This window comes from Athene noctua, chromosome 5, assembly GCF_965140245.1.
Source record: "Athene noctua chromosome 5, bAthNoc1.hap1.1, whole genome shotgun sequence".
Classification (NCBI taxonomy): domain Eukaryota; kingdom Metazoa; phylum Chordata; class Aves; order Strigiformes; family Strigidae; genus Athene; species Athene noctua.
In genome coordinates, this window is record NC_134041.1 from 21,611,286 (window position 1) to 21,634,074 (window position 22,789).

The 22,789-nt window shown below is 38.9% G+C and overlaps 2 protein-coding genes across 8 annotated transcripts in view; one reads left to right on the forward strand and one right to left on the reverse strand.

Annotated features, from left to right (window-relative positions):
- FRRS1 (ferric chelate reductase 1) overlaps positions 1-9,695 on the reverse strand; it is a 34,527-nt gene extending 24,832 nt beyond the window's left edge. For all 3 annotated transcript variants that reach the window (XR_012633684.1, XR_012633683.1, XM_074906641.1), the window contains exons 1-2: positions 9,189-9,695; positions 8,985-9,066 (exon numbers count right to left, since the gene is read on the reverse strand). The gene's annotated coding sequence lies outside the window, so the exon portion shown is untranslated. The remainder of the gene's footprint in view (positions 1-8,984; positions 9,067-9,188) is intronic.
- A 149-nt stretch (positions 9,696-9,844) lies between these two features.
- The window catches only part of AGL (amylo-alpha-1,6-glucosidase and 4-alpha-glucanotransferase), a 38,874-nt gene continuing 25,929 nt past the window's right edge, over positions 9,845-22,789 (forward strand). For 2 of the 5 annotated variants that reach the window (XM_074906639.1, XM_074906636.1), the window contains exons 1-11: positions 9,845-10,109; positions 10,565-10,714; positions 13,205-13,415; positions 14,286-14,452; positions 14,902-15,105; positions 19,680-19,861; positions 20,092-20,203; positions 20,506-20,626; positions 20,779-20,881; positions 20,972-21,069; positions 21,628-21,767. In XM_074906639.1, coding sequence (XP_074762740.1) covers positions 10,633-10,714; positions 13,205-13,415; positions 14,286-14,452; positions 14,902-15,105; positions 19,680-19,861; positions 20,092-20,203; positions 20,506-20,626; positions 20,779-20,881; positions 20,972-21,069; positions 21,628-21,767 — 1,420 coding nt within the window. In that variant the 5' untranslated portion in view covers positions 9,845-10,109; positions 10,565-10,632. Of the gene's footprint in view, positions 10,110-10,301; positions 10,715-13,204; positions 13,416-14,285; positions 14,453-14,901; positions 15,106-19,679; positions 19,862-20,091; positions 20,204-20,505; positions 20,627-20,778; positions 20,882-20,971; positions 21,070-21,627; positions 21,768-22,789 lie in introns of those variants that run through there. The other 3 variants (XM_074906640.1, XM_074906638.1, XM_074906637.1) reach the window with 3 other exon arrangements.

Genomic DNA, 22,789 nt, shown 5'->3' on the forward strand with positions numbered 1-22,789 from the left:
AATGATTTGACTGTTACACTTGTATTATCCTGCTCATAGAAGTCACTGGGAAGCTGACATCTCACTAAGTGTACAGCAGCTGAAGAAACATAACACGTAATCAATAGTTTAAATATGGGTATTTCCCCCTAGCTTAGGAAAAAGAAAAACCAGTTTACAACAGCCATTCATAAAGTCCCCAAACTATGAGTTTGATAAAATTGTAAACCCAAATACATACATGCTTTATTAAGTGCTTGTGTGTTTCTAATTAATTTATGCTGATTAAAAATAGCCTTCCTTGCAAATACATTATTAGTATGACAAATACTAACAAATACGCTCTACAGTATGAAAACGGGTGATCACAGTGACCAATATTCTTGACAATATTTAGGTTCATAACTTACACAGATTATAGAGGAATTAATATCAAAATATTAAGATCTTATTTTAGGGTCTTGGCTCATTGACAAAATGGCATGTTTATGTCTGAAACAAAAAAGATGTGGACAGGCTGGAGAGGGTCCAAAGATCATCACAAAGATGATCAAGGGACTGGGTAGCCTGCCATGTGAGGAAAGGCTGAGAGAACTGGGTTTGTTCAGCCTTGAGAAAAGAAGGCTTAGGGGAGACCTTACCACCATGTTCCAGTATTTAAAGGGTGGCTACAGAGAAGATGGAGACTCCGTTTTTACAAGGAGTCACATGGAAAAGATGAGGGGAAATGGGTACAAGTTACTCCTGGGGAGATTCCATGTGGACACAGAGGAAAATTTTTCACGATGAGAACAATCAGCCACTGGAATAATCGCTCCAGGGAAGTCGTGGATTCCCCAACACTGGACAGGGTGCTGGGCCATCTTGTCTAGACTGTGCTTTTGCCAGGAAACATTGGACCAGATAATCCTTGAGGTCCCTTCCAACCTGGTATTCTATGATTGTTATAAATATAAGACATATGGTAGTAATTTTCTCATTAAGACCCACAAGGAGGGATGAAAATGTGAGCTACAATCCTGTTGGAAACTGTAATCAGAGTTTAAGAAAAAAATTCATTTATCTGTGAAAAGTAAAGTGGGTAAGAGAGGGAATACTGTTTTGCTTCTCATTTTATAGCTTCTCTTATTTCAGGTGTTAGGTACTGCCAATGAGCTATAAAGCAGGAAAACTGGGAAAACACCAAGAGAATCAGGATAAAACAATTACTCTCTAACTACAAATACCCATACTCCTTTGGAAGGAATCTTTTCAGACATACTAGTCTCCTTTAAAAGAAGAGGGATGGGGCTTAGTTTTTAGTTTTCCTGCAAGCCTGAAGAGAGATAAAGTTGTGTAATCTACTATTGAACTATGTCAGAGGATGACAATGTCAGATGGCAAATGAACAATGTAACATGTAACATGAAAAGAAGCCAATGACTTCTTTTGCACAGTTTGTTACAGGATCTCAAGGAAGTAAGTAAAAGCAATTTCATAAAGGAAACTTCATGCTGAGTATATAAAGGGGAATTTATGTTGCTTAAGAACTGAGGAAACAATTAAGTAAGATATATATAATTTTGGAAATTAAATATTGTGCAGTCCAAGGCATATACTGATAGCTATGGTATCTTTTAAGCCCAAAGTAATATGGAAAACAATAAGCCATTGAAGCTAGGTCTGAAGAGAACCCATGTTATTATGTGGTTCCTTGTAATCAATTTTTCTCTTGAGTATGAAGCCAACTATACAGCAAAATTGTGGTATTTTAGGAGGTCAGCCCTTGCTCAAGTTTCATATATGTGTCTACTAGGCAAATGTGTTACTGGCAAGATTATCACGGTAAAACCTCATGTGAGTTCAAATCAAGTGATGTGCAAAAAGGCTGCATCGCTATCATATTGTTTTGATGATGGATAACTTAGATCTAAGAAGATTTTGTTACCATTTTGATATATTGACATGTGTTTGAAAAAGTGCATTTAGATTTGGCTGAATACATGCAGGATACTGGTCTTCCTATGAAGGTAACAGTCCTGATATTTATTCACCTCACTTGTGTATCCTACACTTACAGGACTAGACTTCAGAATTTTTCAAGCTTTTCAATATTATTGTCTTGGCTAAATATGTATTAGGGAAATAATAACAATAATATTCCCTTAGGAAGAATTCTTCCTACCAAAGCAATTTGCATATGCTTTTTTTTCTTCCCCAAGGAGATGGGAATGTTGAGTCAATAAAACAATCCTGACCATATAAAAGGAAGTAAATTGTGATAAAAGTCACAATGTAGGATAACATATTTTTCTCCATAATTAATTAATTCTTTTTCCTTGAGCTTTGGCACTGTTTCACACTTAATCATTTTTACCAGCTGATTTACTGTTAATCTACAAACTAGGTAAGTGTATTCCACTGATCTCCAGAAATGTCCTTTTAATGTATGTTTCTCTTTGGGCTTTAATCCTCTCTACTAATCAATCCTTTCTACTTTCACTATTTTTAATTTTTTTTGTGTCACACATAAAAATTCACACTTGGAAACATACGAAAGTACTTGTTTACCTAGAAGTGAAAGAAAAAAGCATTTTACGGCTTTCAGTCATTTACACTAACTAGCCACCTGGTGGCATTAGCCACTAAGTAAAACAAGGTTTTCCACGTGACTACACAGAAACTTACTTTCCTTTTGTAACTATTCTGACACATCAACAGCTTAAGTACACCCACAATAGCTTTCCACGAAAATGTGTGTCGACTTTGATTTAAAGCGAATTTTTTCAAAAAAATAATTCATTGCTTATCTGAAATGAAAGAATTAAGTTTGATTCCCTGATATCAACATGAGCCAGGCGTTTATAGCTGCTATGATACAATGGCAACCTGCCACTTTTCTGAAAGAGTCTCTACTTAATTCAGTGCACAGCACAATTAAATAAATGGATAAAGGACAGCAATAATTTTACCAACTTCAAGGCATGTAGGCCATCTCTCTATTTGATGTACTATATTGAAGCTTTATCTAATAAAAGTACTGAATTATTAACTTTATTGTTTTCTATATTTTTCACCACTTCTGTGGTGCTTTTTAAATTATTAATTTTATTCTGTTACTGAGATCTGATGAGATCCTATTATCCCATTTCACAGGGAGCAAAGAGCTTGCTGACAAAAGCATTGATCTGAAGTGCTTCAGTTTAAGGTACTTTAGACCCGATTACACAATTCATAATGTGAAACTATGAGATTAATTGAAATCTAGTACAATGCTCTTCCACACACTGATAAGGTTTTTTTGCCAGCCAATCTCAATTTCACCTCTGTGCCACAATTTTTTTCCTCTTTCCTTTCACTCGGACTAGGAACTATTTTTCCCCACTATTTTTCATCTCATTGGTCCTTTCACAGACAACCTATTTTCAGTTTTTCACCTTTTTCTCAGTAGCTCTCAATTTGTCTCCTTCATGGCTTATAAATGCATTCTTTGTTCAGACCTGGTATGTCCATGGGTTTTGTGGTTGCTCTGTCTTGAAGCACAAGAAATCGTTCTGTAGGGATGATGCATGATGCACAATGCTGTTAGTTGTAGCAACATGTGAGTTAGCACATGCCCAGTACCCCCGTGGGGGAACCGTGTGGTGATGTTTGAGTATGCTCAGTAGGAATGCTTGCAGGGATTTTAGCTGTTACTTCAGCAAGTCTCACCTAAATGCTTGCAGAGACTTTGAAAAGCTAATCAACCGGTGAGATCGTGACAGAGCTGGTAAAAGGCACATCCAACATGGGAGAATTGTGAGAAGAATATGAGAGAAGATTTTTTCATACCATCTTTCAAGTCCTATAAGCAGCAGTCCTCACTTGATGAGCACAGGGGAATATCAAGTGAGGTGTAAGTGACACAGCCCAGAGATGCTATGGAAAGCTGCCTCCTGCAGAGCCAGGTTAGTACATAGTTTCTGTGGGAATACAACGGAAGATTGGTGAGGAGGGTTGTGTAAACACACTCAAGTGACTTGCAGCTGGGGTGCTGAAAAACACAGTATCTCACTAATTGTTGTTTAGCCCTGTGTGCTTGACAGGTAGAATGTCTGCGTTTAGATATTACAACATAAGCCTGTGAGATATTCAGATGCACCCTATCGAACACGGGAAAGACCAAAGCACAGTGGAAAAGTATGCCTGCAAAAATCCGATATGTACAGGTGAAAGCAGTAGGTTCGAGATACTTTCTTTCTTCGCTTCTTTCTGGCTGGCAAGGACTGAGCTCCGTGGTGCCTGCATCCCTGCTTGCGTGCCTCCGCCCAGATGTTGCTGCAGAGATCCCCTAGGTCACGAGGTAACTAGAATAAATTTACTCTTTGCATTTCATCCGTGGTTTTGTGGTTGTTCTTGCATCTTGCCTGTTCTGGCTCACAGTCTCTGTGCAGCCCAGTACCTCCAAGGACATTCCAGACTTTGGGGAAACCTGCTGCATAGCACCTGCAGTGATCCAACAAACACGTTACTGGCATACTCTGAGGCAAAAATATCAGTACTGCACTACTGTCTGAGGCAGTGATTCCTCCACCAGCAAGAATCCAGCTGGTGTGGTAAGCCCGTGGTTTGCACTGGTAAAACACTCTAAAAAGCTGAGCAGCAGCAGCAATTTGTCACAACATACAGCAGTAATTCCTGGCTCCTCTGAGTTCACATGGGAGCTGCCGCCCAGTTACGAGCAAGCTACTTACCATCAGTCACCCTAAGCTCAGATTCATGGCTAACCAAAAGATCTGATGATATCAATAGGAAGCATATTAAGTAAGGACTTTGAATTTCTGGCAGCAGTATAAGATTGAACTTTGGATTTCTCGTAGCAGCGTTTAGTGATGTAACTGTAAATGTTGAATTAGGTACATTGATTGCTATATAGCAAAAGATTTGTCAGTCTGAATTTTAGCTTTGTAGCATTCTAGCGCAAACCACACTTGCATCATTTTCCCTGCTCTTCCTTGTCATATTTAACTTGGTGCTAGAATTGAAAAGCAGGTTGAAAGGAGGCCTGGGACTGAAAGTGATTTGGCAATGAGAAATCAGGAATTTGTTCCAAGGCATGAAGATGAGGAAGAGATTAAAATTATCTTTTAAAACAAATGCTTGCTGTAGTAATACATTTGGTGAAATATTCTCCTTCTGCAACATATTACAGCATGGTAGACTATTTAAATTACTATGGCTTGAAGTCTATCTGTGATGAAAGATTACAAAGCAGGCCCACAGACCTCAGTGTTAGCTTTCAGATAATCTCAGGTTATGTGGAACTAGTATGTAGTTATTTCTTTGCTTAAGAAATCAGATGCCAGTTTTATACAACAGACACAAGTGCAATCAGTTGTTTACCATTTGATCTTAAAGATCTGTCTAGATAAGATTTAACAGTTGTTATTTTAATGGACCAGGAAAATATCCATGATAATCTCACTATAGTTTGATACAGTAAAAAGAAGCATTTTAAAGAAAATGGAGTGTGCAAGAGACACTTCTTAAATATTTATTTTTGAGGAGGAAATATAAAACTTAAAGAGTAGATCTGCTTGATAAAACACTACTAGAGTTCCTTTAGGAATAGATACTCTGAAGTGTTAAATCTCAGCATATCTCACCATTGTTAAATGAAACAATTTACAGGAAGATGAAAGCGCTGGTAGTGATTCAGCAAACTGTTGTAATATGTTCTCATTGTAAAACAAAAATTGGCCCAGTACACACGAATTTATTTTACATTTAACTAAATTAAGTGGTACAAGAACACAGTTTAAAATTTTGTTTGCCAAGTCACCACACTTGCAGAATATTATTAATATCAAATTAATGTGATGCTGTTAGCTAGTCAAATGTATCTTAAGCAATTATGTGAAAAACTACATTTAACTATAACAGAATTTTTTAAAGATAAATGCACTGAATTTTACAATTTTCTATTAAAAATTAATAGCAGTCTAACTTTACACAGGCATTAAAGCAGAGAGCATTGATTGAGGCCACACAGTGAAAGAATGGCCAAGCTGGGAGTAAAAAAACTCGAAAAACGTTTCTGCAATCCAAGAATTCATGATGACAGCAGGTTCATCTTTGAAAGGTCAAACCAGCACTGCCAAGTAACTAGAGGAAAGGGCATTTACATATTCAGTAAGAACAAACTGCACAGGCTAGTATCCTAGCCTTTCCATCTCATCCGATTTCTTACCTATATAGATATTTTTATTCTAGCCTACTATTTATTCCCTGCCTATCAGGCTATAAGTTTACCTATGTAGAACAGATTTTTAAAAAATAGGTTACAGGTGATTACTTCAATGTTCTGACCAATATTTTCTCTCAGTACTAGATTCTAATATCCAAGGCCATATGTAAATTCCTTCTGGGCACGTAATGTGTCTAAGAACAGCATTTGTTTTCAGTCACTGCATAGCAAAGATCTAACTCACAGAAAAGACTGCAGTCTAATCAAATTGCAGAGATACAGTTTTAAAGAAAGGAGCTTTCTTTCAAAATCAGGTTTGCATTTCTGGATGAGATCTCCCCATTAGAAGACAACAGCTAGACAGAAGATTCAACATCTCCTAAGCTTCCTATTGTTAGAACAATAGCACAGTGTTAATTCATGAATTTACAGGTCATGAGCGTGGGGCACTGAGAAAAACTGTGCTGTCACTTTAAATTTTATGAAGTCTCATATCTCCTGCATACAGGCCAAAGGAATCTGCTTTTAATTTTAGTTAGATGTTCAGTTAAGTTCTCTCTGTGCTAGCTGGCTTTTACTGTTGTTATTGGGAGCTATTGTTCTGTTGTTAAAAAAAAAAAAAGTACTGTCATGTAAGTACTCTTAAGTTCCCACACTTTTCAGTCATGACCTTTAAAATAGGCATAAGCAATATGACGTGAGCATGATCTGACACCTAGCGAACAGGCTCCCCAAAGTGTATTGAGGCCACTGCTAGGTTAAGTGTTCTGTAATACTGTGTTGCAGAAACAGAAGGCAGGGAGGGAGGGAGTACTGGGAAGGTGTATGTAAAAGGACTGAAAAATTCTGGTATTAATGTGTTTGAAAAAGCTGGAAAATTATTTCGTGATAATGACATTGATATGGTATGCACTCTTACTTTGAAGCAACTATTGATCTTTTCCTGCTGTGGTGTATCACATCACACACAGACAAACTGCAAACAGAAGATAAAAATGGCACTGTGAAATCCACTATTTAGATGCCAATGTAGCAAATGCCATGTGTGATTGCTGTGTCCTATGCAATACCTGCAACGCTAAATGGTAGCACTTATGCATGATGTTTTGCTGGTGTGGTTCCCATATTCAGAAAGCCTGCTCAATTTACATCTGTTAAATTAACACAGGCCCAAAGTCTGTAAATGATGTGCCAGCGTAAGAGGTGATGTTGATGGAGAAAGAATTAGAGCAGTCTGCTCTGCTTTCCTAATTCAACTTCACCAAGAGATCTCCTATATTCATTTGGTATCTTTGTAATAGTATTGTTTTCACATTGAACCGAAGGCAAATGAAACTACGTTCTTCTAATTATTGATTTAATAGTACTGTGTAGTGGATCAAGTCCTTCATTTAGACTGCTGGCATCCGTTTAGATACAATCACAGATGTTGGTCAAAATAACTGCTGCAGTATTTGAAATCAGGAGGCTGTATGTATACTACTTCAGTCTCCTAATTATTTTTGCCTTGAGAAACTTAAAAATACTTTTTCATAAACTTGGATACATTTCAAAACCTGTCTAAATGCATAGTACAGTGGAGATGTGGTAGTGCAAACCTGGTGAGTAGGGTGAGTTTCCCTATTAGCTAGGGAAAACAAAAGAGCCACATTTTAAAACTTGGTAGCAGTGATGAAATTGCCTTCAGTAATACCCTTTTGGGTTTTCCTTGCTTTTCACAAGGTATTAGCGTGCACTTTAGGGTAACTATGCAAGGGACATGGCTACATAGGCTCTCTCAGAACTGTTCACTGCATAAGCAGCTCCTAAAATGTCTAAGTCTCATCCTGTTTGCAGGATGGGACAGGACAATAGCAAGCCTGGAGGAAGACGCATTTGTGCAAGGCTCTGTGGCAGACCAACTGCAAAGTCACTTCCAGATACCGAAGCCTGCTGAGGACCACAGCAAAGAGATGGTCCAAACCTCTTTCAATGCCATGTCTTGGTTTGGGGCCTATGACTCCCATACCTGCTGGACCATTTTGTATTTCCACTTCCTACATTGTATCTTTACTGGGATGCGTCCAACTCAGAGAAAACAGCCAGCATACCAGGAGAGCTGACCTGCTAGTTGCAAGTCTGTCCTGTATACAAAGCATGCAGGCCAGCAAGCTGAGTAAGGAATAAGCGGACTAGAAAAGACAAGATGGGAGAATCCTGCAGGGCCCCCAGGAAATATCCTTGTAAAATAGTCCAGACTGGAGATATCACATTTGAATCATATCTGAATGAGTCTCACTGAGATGAATGTTAGGGGAACTGCACAAACACAGCGGGGCTTTGACTAGGCATTTTCGCCCAGTCTGTCTAGGGACCCTAATATTGTCAGGGGGCTTAAAAGTTGACATACTGACTTACACCCACATGAAAACCTTTCTCAACAATACCAAAAAATGTGAACTGTAATGAGGAACAAACAGATTTCTTAAAATGTTCAGAGGGAGGAGCCAGTGAAGGAGGAGAGAAAAAAATTAACTATCAAAAGGTAACAAACTCAGTTTGAAATGGGTGGAAGTGTTTCCATGAATGTCGAGGCCTTTGGACTGCCCCTAAATGGATTGTATGAACACACTGCAGTAAGACATAGTTATAAGAGTATGGGATGACTCAAAGTAAATGGTTAATTCTAAATTGTTTTGCAATTCCACAAAATATACCACCTTTGAAAGAAAAAAAAAAAAAAAAGATAAACTGTAACATAGTGACTGTAAATTGAGAAGCACTTTTTAATCGTATTTCTAGGCAGTAAAAATAGACTGACCTTCCAAAGCTGCGAGGCTGACCTTTACAGTGCAGTTAATGACTTCAGTGGCGAGAGGCCTGGAGCAACTGTCCCAGATATTCTGCAATATAAAGCAATGGTAAGGGCTGTCTGGTGACAGCGGTTTGGATGACTGTGCTTCAAAACAAGGGTGGTGTGGGGTATTTTGGTTGAGGTTTTTTTTTGCTTATTAAACCACCTTACCTCTTGGTCAAAGACAGATCCCGGGAGTTTGTAGTCTTGTCCACATACTATATATAGCACTTAAACCCGAGCTGACATCATGTTTTTTCTACAGCGCAGCCTATCAGAAAGGAGCCGGCTGCCTGGCCGCTGTGTGCCCCGGGAGGCGGCGGGGCGGGAGCGCTGAGGAAGCCCCGCGGGGCGGCGTTGCCATCGCGGCGAGGGGCGGCTGGGCCCGAAGGTGCCAGCCGGGCTACTTCAGGCAGCCTTTAAAGTCGCATTTTCCTCAGCGGAATGCCCGTTAAATCACACAGAGCTTTAGTTTCGGCTGCCTGAGCCCCTCGGTGGGCGGTCTGTCCTGCCGGGACGCACAAGCCGTGTGTAAAGGGGCTGGTGGGGGCTACGGCTGTCAAGGCAGGGGCAGAACATCAGCTACTACCCCCCCGCGCTCCCCAAAAGCCCTGGGGTGCTCCGGGCCCGGACCGCGGAGCGATCGGCCCGCCCGCAGCCGCCGCCGCGCCGGAGATGAGGGTCACCCCAAGGCAACCTCGCCCTCAGGGGCCGCTTCCCGGGGCGGGGCGGGGCGGGGCAGACGCAGCCTGGCCCGGCCCGGCCCGGCCTGGCGGCCCCACACCGCTGCCGGGGCGGGCCCTGGGCTCTCGCGGGAGCTGCGCCGGCGCCGCCCGTCTCCGTGCGCGGCCGCGGCGGAACCAATAAAGTTTGTTGCAAAAAAAGCGAGAAAAGGGGAGGAAAAAAGCGGTCCCGCCGAGTCTGTCGCGGCTGCTGGCGAGTGCGTGAGTGACTGCCCGCCCGGCCAGCCCGGGGCTGCCGGAGCAGGCGAGGGCGGACGGGCTGCTTCAGCCCCCGCCCCGGCTCCGCTCGGCCTCGACAGCCGTCGCCCTCAGCGGGGAGCTGCGCCTCCGCCGTTCTCCGGGCCCGCTCGTGAGTATGGTGGGACGGCTGAGGCGGGCGCCGCTTCCCCCGGAGGCAGGGCGGTGACAGGGGGCCTGGCCGTGACTCCCGGCAGCACCGGGGCGAGCGGGGAGAGTGACAGGTGTCAGGCTCCAACCCCACCCCCCCGCCCGGAGGCGGCTCGGGCCGGGGGCACCTCCGCGGCTCTGGCTGGGGGCCGGGCCGCGCTGTGGGACGGGGAGCTGCTCTGGGGTGCTGCCGACGGCGGTCCCCGGCCAGGGGAGGGCTGGGTGCCGGGTGTCTCCTGACAGCTGCCTCCTACCCTCCTCCCCCTCCTCCCTGCCCTGCCGCGCCTCGTCTCCTCACTCCCCTGGGGCTGGGGAACATGTAAGCGAGACCGGCGGCTGAGGGGTTCCCAAACAGCCGCCGTCCTCCCGGGGGTCGCCGCTGACCTCTGGATTTTTGTCTGTGTTCCCTCACGGCAGGGCTCGCTTCTCCCTCCCCGAAGTGAGTCTCCTGGCGCGGGAGGAGCGCGGGGCGCACGGCCGCAGCCATGCCGGGCGGTAAGGAGACGCGGCTCCTGCACCTCAGCGAGATGGAGAAGCTGGACAAGACCCTCTTCAGGTTGGAGCAAGGTAGGTCGAGGGCGGCGGGCTGCGGCCTCCTCAACCTTCTCTTCCTCCTCCTTCTCCTCGGCGGGGCGTCCCCTGGGCCGAGTGAGAGGAAATGGCCGGGAGCTCGGCACCTTCTTTGGGCAGCAGTGGAAGGGGAGTTCAGCCTGCAGTGGTGTTCGGCTTTGGTTTTTTGTTTTGGGTTTGTTTTGGGGTTTTTTCCCCCTTGTTTTAATATGAAACAATTTCGGACGTGCTTGCTTCTGCTGCAGAGACTCCAGTCGTGGTTCAATTTGATTCATAAAACTCTTCAGAAATGAAGAGCAGAGGGGCTAGGAGCTGTCAGTCTTCATGGGAATGAAGTGCAAAGCGTTTTTTAGACAAGGCCCTGCAGGACAGGACCTCTGCTTGTATAACCTGTAACTCAGTGACCTGAAAAAGTCCTCATAAGTCAAGCTCTCCAATAGTTATCTGCAATGTGTTACGCAGAACCCCATCTTTGACATTATAATTTTGAAATATATCAGTAATACTGACGTTTTGTAAAGTCTGACATACTCTTTCAGAATATGGGACCTTTAGCTTCTCCTAAATCTTATCTTGCCTGTCAGATTCTTAGAGCTGTGCTATGTTAGTATTTTGGCTGCATACTTCTAAGAACTTAACATTCTTTCTCTCTAAAAGTGTTCTTAAGTCTATTTGTAAAAAAAAAAGAACAAAACAAAACACAAAACCCCTCAAATCAAATAAAAAAGCCACCCCACCAATTGGTCCACTGTTATGCTGGTCAGCAAATTCAGACTATAAAACTAAACATTCTAATGATGCAACAATTTTTATTACTCATGAAATTTTGTGGGGTTTAGTTCATAGGAACCTAATATCAAAGTGGTTTAGTAGAGGAGCAAGATCTTGGTTCTTGAGAATAAGAATTCTCTTCAGCTATATTGATTTCAAAATTTTCTGACAGTCTAATGTGAGAAAATGTCAGTGCTGAAGAAGTAGAGAGTTGACCCTAACCTTTATTTTTACATAATCCTTCTAATTGTGTAATTTTATTCAAAAAAGTCGCACAGAAGTGCACAGCTATCAGGCATTCAATGCCTCTGCTGATGGCAGTATCTGAGAGGGCATAGCTAATTTTGAGCACAGCATTCCTGATGTCAGTGTAAGTGTTACAGGAAATAAGATATCAATGGCATATATCCCTCTGTTCTAATTTTAGTAGTCTCTGTAATAAAATGTGAGAATAGTACTGGGAAGAGTATTTAACCTTATGAAAGTGATTTTTTTACATAAGACTTTTTTTTTTTTTCTTCAGTCAAATTCACTTTACCTGACAGATATTCAGATCCTAAACCCATTGCTTTACATGGCGGTGTTTATGTAAAGAGAAACTGCAAGCTTGATGAGACTTTATATATAAATGTATTCAGACATTGAATTCTAATATTAGAGTCCCTGTGACTCTACTTAATAAGCAAGTGGCTTCTTTTCGACATCACATACTGGAACTTGACATTGTTCAGCAGTTTTTTACACTTTCTAATTGATTATCTGTGTATTAATAACTTTCTCTTTTTACAAATACTCAGGTTTCTTTTACTCCTGATTTTTGTAGACTGCTAGGGCTAGTAGGTGTTTTACTACAGTTAATTACATGACTGGGATGTAATTTAGTAAAAGTTGTGCAAGTATTTATACCTGTTTCAGTCACTTAAAAGGACCCTGTAATTAGCCATGCACATGATGGTGACCCTCGAACCTGCAAGTGGAAACCTATTCTTAAACCTGTTGACTAAATTTAATTTCTCATATCCAGCTGAACAGACTACAGTATGGTTTTAGGTCCTAATATTTTACCTTAATTTTGTTCTCATTATCACTGGTATCTTAAGCCTAAATACTGTTCTTTCTATGTGTGTGTGACCCACAGCATGTATCCAAAACTCCCTTGGGTTTGTTGAGCTCTGAAAATTTAACAATTTGTACATTGTAGATTACACACAAGTATATATCATTTTACAGGTAAAAACATAAGGAATTTAGCATTGTTTGGTTCCCTCAATGGAGAACAAAAGAATCTGTAAAATTTTCTCTTTTGAAACGTGTTCCTGATTTTTTTTCAGATATTTTCATGGGGCAGCGTAATATCTAGACTTGGTAAATTTAAATACCATGTTATCCAAAATCTGCATCAAATTGTGTGTAGTCTGAGGGTCATGATTTGCTGTACTTTGTTTTTAAGTCTTTTTACATAGCAAAGAGGAACAAATTGGAAAAGAGATTAATAGTGCCATATAAGTAAAGGAAAAGGATTATATGCAAAGTGTGCAAGCAGCAACATTAGGAAAATAGGGAGAGATGATGCTGTAGAAATCTGCCAAGAATTTCAGTAACGTTATATGTGTTTGTGCACTTTCTTCTTAGCATAATATTTAATTATGATTTGTAATTACAGAATATAAATATCTAGTTCTCCTGATTAAGTGATTTTTATCTTTTTCTCTTGAGGTTTTGAACTACAGTTCCGATTGGGCCCAACTCTTCAAGGCAAACCTGTTACTGTGTACACAAATTACCCAGCTTCTGGAGAAGTATTTGATCGCCACAAGTTTAGGACACTATCGTGGCATAATCCCACAGGAAAAGAAGATGACTCTGACAAGTATTGCAAGCTGGATCTGCAAATTTCTGGGTCATACCAGTACTATTTCAGTCTTGGGTAAGTGAAATTCTATACAGCCAAATACAGTCTCCTCCCTTGATCTACATTTTAACCTGAAGAAGTCACTGTTAAGAATAAAAACATGTTTTCCATCCATTTTTGAAATTGCAACCATGGGGCCTACTTGAATCTGCTAATGCAAGACAGTAGCTGTGATGGTGGTTCAATACTTTCTGATACAAAGATACTCTGGAGAATATATAGAACAAAGTTGATCAATTTTCTGTGAATATTGGAAAGGCAAGCCATTTTTACAAGTTTTTAAAGTCATCAGCATTCTGATTATCTGAATGGTTAATCTGTAGTTTCTTCATTGACTTTGAAGGTTGTTTTCCATCTTTCTAGCACAGAGGTTCTTGTGTTCTTTCCTTCACATTCTTCCTCCTTTGTTTAAGTGTAGAAGAGAATGTCAGTATCTGTAATGGTTGTAGTCTTTTGAGTTTCTGGAAGATGGGTGGTTAAATTCCCTCAGGGTTAAAAGGACTTTCAGCTCAGGTCGTGCTCAAATGAAGGTCTTTGTATAAAAGATGGGCAGTCCTGCTTTCTTTGTTCTGTACATATCCTAAAATGAGGAACCAGTACTCTGTCTCAAAAAATAACAAAGGTATGTCACTTTTGCAGAGAGTTTAAAGCTCTATATCCCAACTGTCTTCTTGTGTGTCCAGTAGAGAGATGATGCCTAAGAAAGGAACATCTTTTCAGTGTTTCATGTTTTCTTCAGATGTCCTGCAGTCCTGTTTCCCACCTCCCCCAACCACTGTACTGGGCTACTGTGGTTTTGAAATAACTGTGCTTGTTGGATTCTCTTTATGAAACTGACTGTTACAATAGGTGTTTACTATACCAATGAAAATTAATTTTTCCTAGAAATGAAAAAAGTGGTGGAGGTTACATAGTTGTGGATCCTATTTTGCATGTTGGAGCTGATAATCATGTGTTACCTTTGGATTGTGTTACACTCCAGACGTTCCTCGCTAAGTGTCTGGGACCATTTCATGAATGGGAAGATAGGCTTAAAGTTGCAAAAGAAACAGGTAATGTCAATGCACATATTAAAAGATATATGTTTGTGTCTTATGATCAAAAACCAGAGTTATGCTGAAACTCTTCAATGTAAACAGCTCATTTGTTTTTTAGTTTGTAGACTAAATATTTTCTACTAGATTCAATTTAGTTAACAGGTTAAGTCAGTGAAATAATTAAAATATTTGCAGAGGTGTAGAACTTTAGGGATTTTCTAGAATGGGAAACCACTTTTGTTTTATTGTTTTAATTTCAGATAGACTTGGAAGTTTGTAGAACCAATAGGGTGATTTTTAAACCTTTTGTTATGCAGAATTTCAAGGGGAAGATTCAGGTTCATTTACACTGATTATTCCAAACACTAGCTTTCAGTACTTGTTATAACTCTAACATGATTTTTTCAATTAACTTTGACTGAAATTTGTTTTTCTTATTAAATAAATTGCTTCTTATTACATAGGTTACAACATGATTCATTTTACACCACTGCAGAAGCTTGGACTGTCTAGATCATGTTATTCACTGGCTGATCAGTTAGAAGTAAATCCTGACTTTTCAAGCCATAATCAAAACTGCACTTGGAGCCATATAGGAGCTCTTGTGGAAAAAATGAAAAATGAGTGGAATATGCTTTGCATCACAGATGTAGTCTACAATCATACTGGTAGGATTTGTGTGTGTGTTAATAACCATGTTGGTTCTATAATTGTATTTAATTCTTCTCTTAACTGTTCCCTCTTGAATCTGTCTTTTAGTAGCTGTTTTAAGCAACTTAGTTGTCTCTGTCTTTGAATCTCTCAAATTCAGGACAACTCTTTACAACTATAACTGATATGTCCTCATAACAGATGTAAAAGAATTTGGTATTGTTACTGAAAGAGTGAATGGAGCCCTTCTTAGAGAGAATTAATGAACTGTGCATGTGTCTATTTTTATAATATGCTTATTTTTATGATCTGCAGCATGCAGCTTCCACATAAATGAGTGGAATCTGCATTATGAATTACCTGGTGAACATAAACTGCGTGCTTTCTTGTTAAACAGGGTATTATGCTTGTAGCTGCTTAAAAGTAACTGCTCTAATTTGGGTCTGACATGCAGACAGCAAACAATAGGGACAAGAGGCTAGGATTAAGCAATGGAGGAAATGTTACAGCTCAGGCTGTGGGGAAAGCAAAAAAAAAAAGATAGCTGTGTGTTTGGGGTGAGGGGTTTTTTAAGCATAGATATACAGTTCATTGAAGGCTTTACTTTTCTTAATTGCTTGAGGGACTGGGGTTTTTTCAGTATGATCTGATGAAATTTAAGTTATAGTGCTTTGTCATTTGTAATTTTGCTGATTACTTGGATAATGCGTTTACTTTGATTGTGTTTATAATGTAGTTTTCATCTTATGCTGGCATCCTAAAGATTGTGATAATTAGCATTCTCATAACAGAGAGTACAACTGATTATGTATGTTGATGTTACGGTCCTTTGAGGCTTAAAAACCCTAACTACAGATACCTCTGAATTTCAGACTTCATTTGGTTTAGTTCTTTGGTGTTGACTGCTGCCAAACATTCCCATCCAATCAGTCTGCAATGCAGTGTGGTCCCAGTTGTTTGCCCTGTCTGTTTGTTGAAAAGTTGCTAAGTTTAGTTATTGGCAATGTGTTTGAGGGAATCTAGCTTCTAAACATTCTCCCAACTTTGGAAGAAAAATTTCTTGCACTTTACAAACTCAGAGTCCAGTTTCTCTCACATGTGCTCGAGATCCTGTTATCATTTCACTGCATATATTTGCATGTTACAAAGGGGAATGTTTTTATCGACAGAAGTACCTATCTTTATTAGATTTCAAAATACATTTGAGAAGAAAAATGTCATGTTATTTGGCTACGTTTGTAGAAGGAGTTTTCTGGGTTACATTCAGAGTAATAATCTTCATTGGGATGAATGACTAAACATTGATACTATGGTGAAAGAAGGTTTAGAAGTGTCTTCTAACAGGATAGAAGTATTCAGATGGCCGTGGTCCTGACTTAACATCATTAAGCAGGGTATACTTGATGACTTTGTTTCCTGATTTCAAACTTCTAAATTCGTTCCCGCCCCCCCCCCTTTGTTGTTTATAATAAAAACCTCTTGATTTACAACTGACTTCAAACTTTGTTACATGCCAAATTTAGCATAAGCAGAGAGATGTGCTGATAAATGTTTGAGTAAGCAAATGGAGTAAGCCTGTGGAGCTTTTTGGGGGCTTTTGAAATAAGAAAATAAACAAACAGTTTTTGAGTTTCTTGATTAGATGGAACTTTAACTTTACACTTTGTTTTGGTATTTTAGTTGCACAGTAATTTCTAGTAGAATTGGTTCATTCCTGCATGTTAGAGTAACTGTAAAACATGTTTAATAGACTCAAAATGTATAGTCAGTTATTTTGAGCAGATTATGGATACTTGTACATTGTTACTATTTCTGCAGCATGTCTGCATTAAAAGCTTAAGTTGTCTCACAGTAAATTGTTGAATGCTGGTAATTCTAACAGCTCATGACCCCTCAGCTTAACAGTGGTTGTATCTGTTGTTAGTTTCTGCTTTCTAGCTGAGACCACTGTATAAAAAGGGCAGTGCTTCCCCTCTGTTCCTCTTGTGAAGTCAGACAGCACTTTCATTATTAAGTGGTTAAGCTAAGGTGTTTGTTTTTTACACTGGAATGGAGAACAGACTGCTTGCACAATAGAGAATGGTGGCAGTCAGTTTTTGTTGTTAAAATCTGTGTTAGCATCTATTGCCTGACTTTGAAGTAGATGCATGCGCCAATGTTAAATATAGATGCACCTTTGGCATGTTAGCAGGAGTATCATAGATGAACTTGTAAGCCCTGTCTCGTAGCTGAGTGGGTAGATGTGCCCCTTTTGGGGCTGCCATATCTTTCATGGTGTTCAAACACACTCAAATAAGAAATGCTATGTTCACTGGCATTTACTTTTCACCAGGAGATAGAAAAAGGAGAGGGGTTTTGTGTTTTGTTTTGGTTTTTTTTTTCCTTTTCTGAGGTTTCAGTGGCTGTAATAAATCATACAAAGTAAAAAATAAATTGAAATAAATTACATCTTTACCTTTCAGAAGAGGCTACTATTGTGTAACTGCAGTTTAACACTTGAGTAGATCCTATTTCCAAGACTTGACTAATCACATCAAACACCACCTTTTTTCGGCTTTATAAAGGGCAGGGAAAACAGTAGTCTTGGGCAGTGAGCATCACTTTTAAATATTACGTTTGTGTTTAATTTATATAACAATGAATTAGTCCTTTGAAAAACGTGAAATTATTTTCTTAAATAACAATGTAATGAATTTTAGAAATAGTTTTTTGTAATTCCTTGTTTTAATATTTCTATATTTTTTTACTTCTCTGTATTTTCTCTCTAGCTGTAACAAATGTAATCACAAGTGATATTTTTGGCAATTTTTTTTCTGCAGAATTAGATTTCTTTTGCTGTTATGCTGTGAATCATTGGAGCTTACCTTCTGATCAGAAAACATCATTCTGTTCCATACCAGAATTAGTGAAATGCCTGCTGACTTTCTTTTTTTGCATACCAGCACCTTAGATTTAAATTGTCTTTCCAGACAATTGTATTTACACATGAAAGTTCTTGATAGTAAATCATGGTTCTTGTTAGATGAATAAAGGAAGCTAGTTTTGCTTTTTGGAGAAAAATACTTTTTTCAGAAGTAGTATATGTATTTAAAAAAAATCAAACAACAAAGTGTAGGGGGGAACTTCTTGGCCTAGAACAGCCTTTAACAGCCTGAACTTCTTATTGCTTTCTCTAACTTTAAAATGAGTATGGTGGTTTTAGTTGTGGATGGCATTTAAACCATGAAGTTCTTAATTTCCACAAATGGTTTAGCATACAATGTAAGAGGGTGTTCAGAATAGCTGTTCATACTGTAGCTTGAGAGAGTACACTCCTCTTTCCCTTTGATGTTTTTTTCTTGAACTTCTTTGAACTAAGCAAACTTGGGTTTTAGGTGTTAATTATTCTGCTATAATTTTGGACATGTTAAAGGCTCTTTCTTCATGTTTCCAATATAATAATTTGTTATATATTTTCCCTTGTGTGATGTACTACTTCTATTTTTCTCTGCTTTTCTCAAACAGTGGGTTAATAAGACATATTCTGTGAGAAATTATTTTTAAAAAACCTTGTAAAACCTGAGTAAAGTTATGTTTTAAAATATAATTTTTGTTTTTAAGCATTCCATGCTTTTTTTTACATTTTGTTTCTCAATTGCAGAGATTCATTCAAAAGAATATATGACAATTATTTTCAGTTAAATAGCATTTAGGACAGTTTCAAAACTTGAAAGAAGTTCACTCTTGAGGACTATTTCTTATTGTCACATGTCCAAAATCAAATTCCCTCTGTTATATATGTATTTACTCATACTGCTGCATGCACACTACTGTCTGTATTAGAATATTATACTCATTTTCTAGTGAACTTTCTCTGAGTTAATTTTTAATGTTCAGCATATCTTCTGGTGCTTGTTGATGTTACAGGAATTGTTTAGAAAATAGACACGGTAGAGTGTAGTGTTTGATCTGAACTAGTGTTCTATTTGCATGCACCAGACAGTGCACTCATCTTTCTGTGTAAGACTCAGTGGCATTGCTTCCCACCACTGTGCTTCTTACTATGCACACAGTGTCACAGCTAATCCTTTCTTGAAAGCCCATTTAACTACATTTTTCATTAATTTTTTCTTGGGCAGTGTGTGCACTCTTGCTGTCTGTCTGTGTGTAACAGCTGATAGGGTTAAGAATATTTTAAAATAAGCAACTTAGACCATCTTGGTTTGGGATGTATGTTTGGCTTTCAACACACAAAGAGCATTTCTTGTCCATTATTTGATGTATTTCCTGCAACAAAAATGGTTGGGTTTTTTTTTTTTAGTGTTTTAGAGCTGGTGATACTATTGCATATTTTTGTGTAACTCACAGAAAGTTTCTCTGCAGACTCTGCAACTGTATTTGTTGCAAAATGAATAACTATCAGTAATGCACACCTCTGCATAAGACATGATTTTCTATTGGCATGGAAAATTTTAGTTGAAATGTGAACTAACTATATATGCCATAGTGCCTTAACTTCTTGGTGTCAGGATGTTTGCACAAAACAACTAAGTGTTCAGCTTGTGTACTTACTTTTTTTTTTTTCCCCCCCTCCCTCCCTTTCTTGAATAAGCTACTAACAGTGAATGGCTCAGGATGCATCCAGAATGTGGCTATAACCTTGTAAATTCTCCTCACCTGAAGCCAGCTTGGGTCTTGGATAGAGCTCTGTGGCATTTGACCTGTATGGTGTCTGACGGAAAGTATACTGCTAAAGGGGTCCCTCCCTTGATAGAAAATGATCATCACCTGAATGTAAGTGAATGAGAAGGAAGTATAAGGTAATGAACTCTGTAAATAGCTGAATGAACCTTTAATATTTCTAAGGTTGTGGAAATGCACGAAAAATGATGTATACTTTGCAGATATATTTAATAACCGTTTACTCTCCAATATTTTTTTTGAACAATTCGTATGAGTACTTAGCTTTTCTTAATTATATTAATCATCAACATTATTATCTAACATAATTTTTATTTTTACAGTGTATCCGTAAAATAATTCGGGAAGATTTATATCCAAAACTTAAACTATGGGAATTTTTCCAAGTGGATGTTAATAAAGCCGTACAGCAATTTAAAACCCTTCTAACTCAAGGTAAAGGAAGAGTACATTGCTGAAGCATGTGACTTACGTATTTATAGTTCAAGAAACTTAGAAATAAACTTAACAGTAAGATGGAAAACAAAATAATCCCATTTTTTGCTACGTGAGAAGTCTATGCTGATTTAAGCATACAAGAATGCTTTGTGGGCTAGTAAAGCCTTTGAAGACTTTGCACCCCTTCAAAGCCTTTATCTACCCCTATCTTCCTTATGCTAGAATTATAAAAGTTGTATGTCTTTTACATGTAATTCCTATTTTTACTTTATGAATACTCTTTTCTGTCTTGTTCTTAGGTAAAATGAGTACTAAATCTGATCCAAATCAACATCTTCAAATAGTTCAGGACCCTGATTACAGGCGACTTGGCTGTACTGTAGATATGAATATAGCACTGGCAACATTCATACCACACAGGTATTGTATTATTGATTACAATTTAAAATCACAAGTGAAGTTAAATTTGCAAAACCAAAAAACCAAAATTATTTTCAGAGATGGGTATGTACACTGTGTTTTAAAAAGAAATTATTCTAATTGTTCTCTGCTTTTAATGTCCTCCTGATAAGCAATGGACCAGCTGCAATAGAAGAATGTTGTAACTGGTTCCGCAAGAGGATTGAGGAACTGAATGCTGAACAGTACAAACAAACTAATCACCATCAAGAACAGGTCTTACAATTACTGTGTTTTAATGCTGAACTGTTTTAAATTGCAAATAAATTCAGGCATTTCAATAATGCATAATTCAATTACTTCTAGGCTGTCAATTGTCTTGTGGGGACTGTGGTTTATGAGCGACTGGCTAGTGATGGTCCTAAGCTGGGTCCTATCTGTAGAAAATATCCTTTAGTCACCAGGTATATATATTTTTCTTGTTTGTAAACTCTTAGAATCTATCTTGGGAAAGTGAGGTTAAAGTTTGTTAGAAGGATACATTTCTATGTGCAAATGTTTTCTTTCCCATGGACAAATGCCCCTTAACACTGTTGCTTAAAAAACTCAATTCATTAACTGTTTAATAAACAAATGTGACCAGGGAGCATGAAACAACGTTCATAAAGCATCGAAGCATTACATAGAGCAAATTGTTCTTGTAGGTGGAAGAGGAGTGGAACTAGGAAAGTTTATGCCTTTCAGGTTTGATGTACTTGATGCCACTAGCGTATCTGAAGGGCTTTAATCTTACATTTCCAGCTGACACCAAGGTAGTGGCAACACCTGTCCTTTCTCCTTCAAGGCATGCTACAAAAGAGAAAACTCATTGTCGTTTATAGTCTAGCAGCTGCTTTTTTGGTATCTCTTTTCTCTGCATGCCAGTTCATAGCAGATATTTTAATTTCAAAGATGACAAATTTTAGCTTAGGTTACCTTATATGGTTTTCATAGTTTTTTGTAATTGCCTGTCTATTCTATAGGTATTTTACTTATCCATTCAAAGAGCTGACTGTGGAGGAAGAAGAAACTATGATACATGAGCCAGATAAAGCTTGTTATTTCATGGCTCATAATGGCTGGGTTATGGGAGATGATCCTCTTAGAAACTTCGCAGAACCCGGTTTGTAAAAGAACTTTGAATCATGTTATAAATGCTTTTGATATTCTAGCCAAAGCAAAAAGGATTTTATTTAATCTGTCTTTTTTCCAGATGTATTCCTATGAAGCTGCAGAATAGCAGATACTCAGTTTACAGCACTTTATTTCCCATTCATCATACAGATCAGCTGTAAGAACTGGGATTTGAGGTACAGTTTTACAAGATTTGAGAGGGAAATTACCAGCTTTCTGCCACTGAAATGGGGACATCCTGCCTCCCCACTTTTGTCATTGTCTTTGTTGCTTACTTTGTACTTTGTTCCAACACCACTGCTTGTTGGCATTTCCATAAGACAATGACAGTGTGGCAGAAAACTAATGCAATGAAAAGGTGGATAGTGTTTTACTGCGTTAGTGAGCAAAAACTGGATCTGTGAAAGGTCCAGTGAGTGGCAGTCAGGCAGTCAAGAGATGACTCAATCCAAATTAAGTATGCAGATTAGTTGCAAAGGTAAAATAGGGCATGAAATCACCAGGTACTAAAATTCTAACTCCTTCGGGGCCAGCATTGGTATCCAATAACAGCAAGGTTGACAACTTTTGTTTTCAGAGTCATTCACTTTGTAAACTGAATCAAACAAAGGCTGGTTTAATTCTCACTAAAAACATCTGAGAGTTTGAGTCTACTTTAGAGGCTAATCTGATTGATACTCCAGAGTGATCTGGAGTTAGAAAACACTTCACTTGTGCAAAATAATCTACAGCCTTTTCACTGCTCTTTATTTACCTTTTTTTTTCTCCTTTGCAAAGATGAAGATAATAACGTGTTTCAAGGGTCTTTTGTTCAGTTACCCTCCAACTACTTGCCCTTTCTTCTGGGCAGATTGTTATACTTTTTCTTTCAGTCACAGGCTTTAGTCAGCATTTAGTTTAGCACCTAACTTCCATTACAGAGTTTTTTCTCCTAATTAGTCTACAGTTTAAGTGCTTTATACTTGTGTTATACCTTTGGTTTATGCCACACATTATTTCAACCGAGAATAC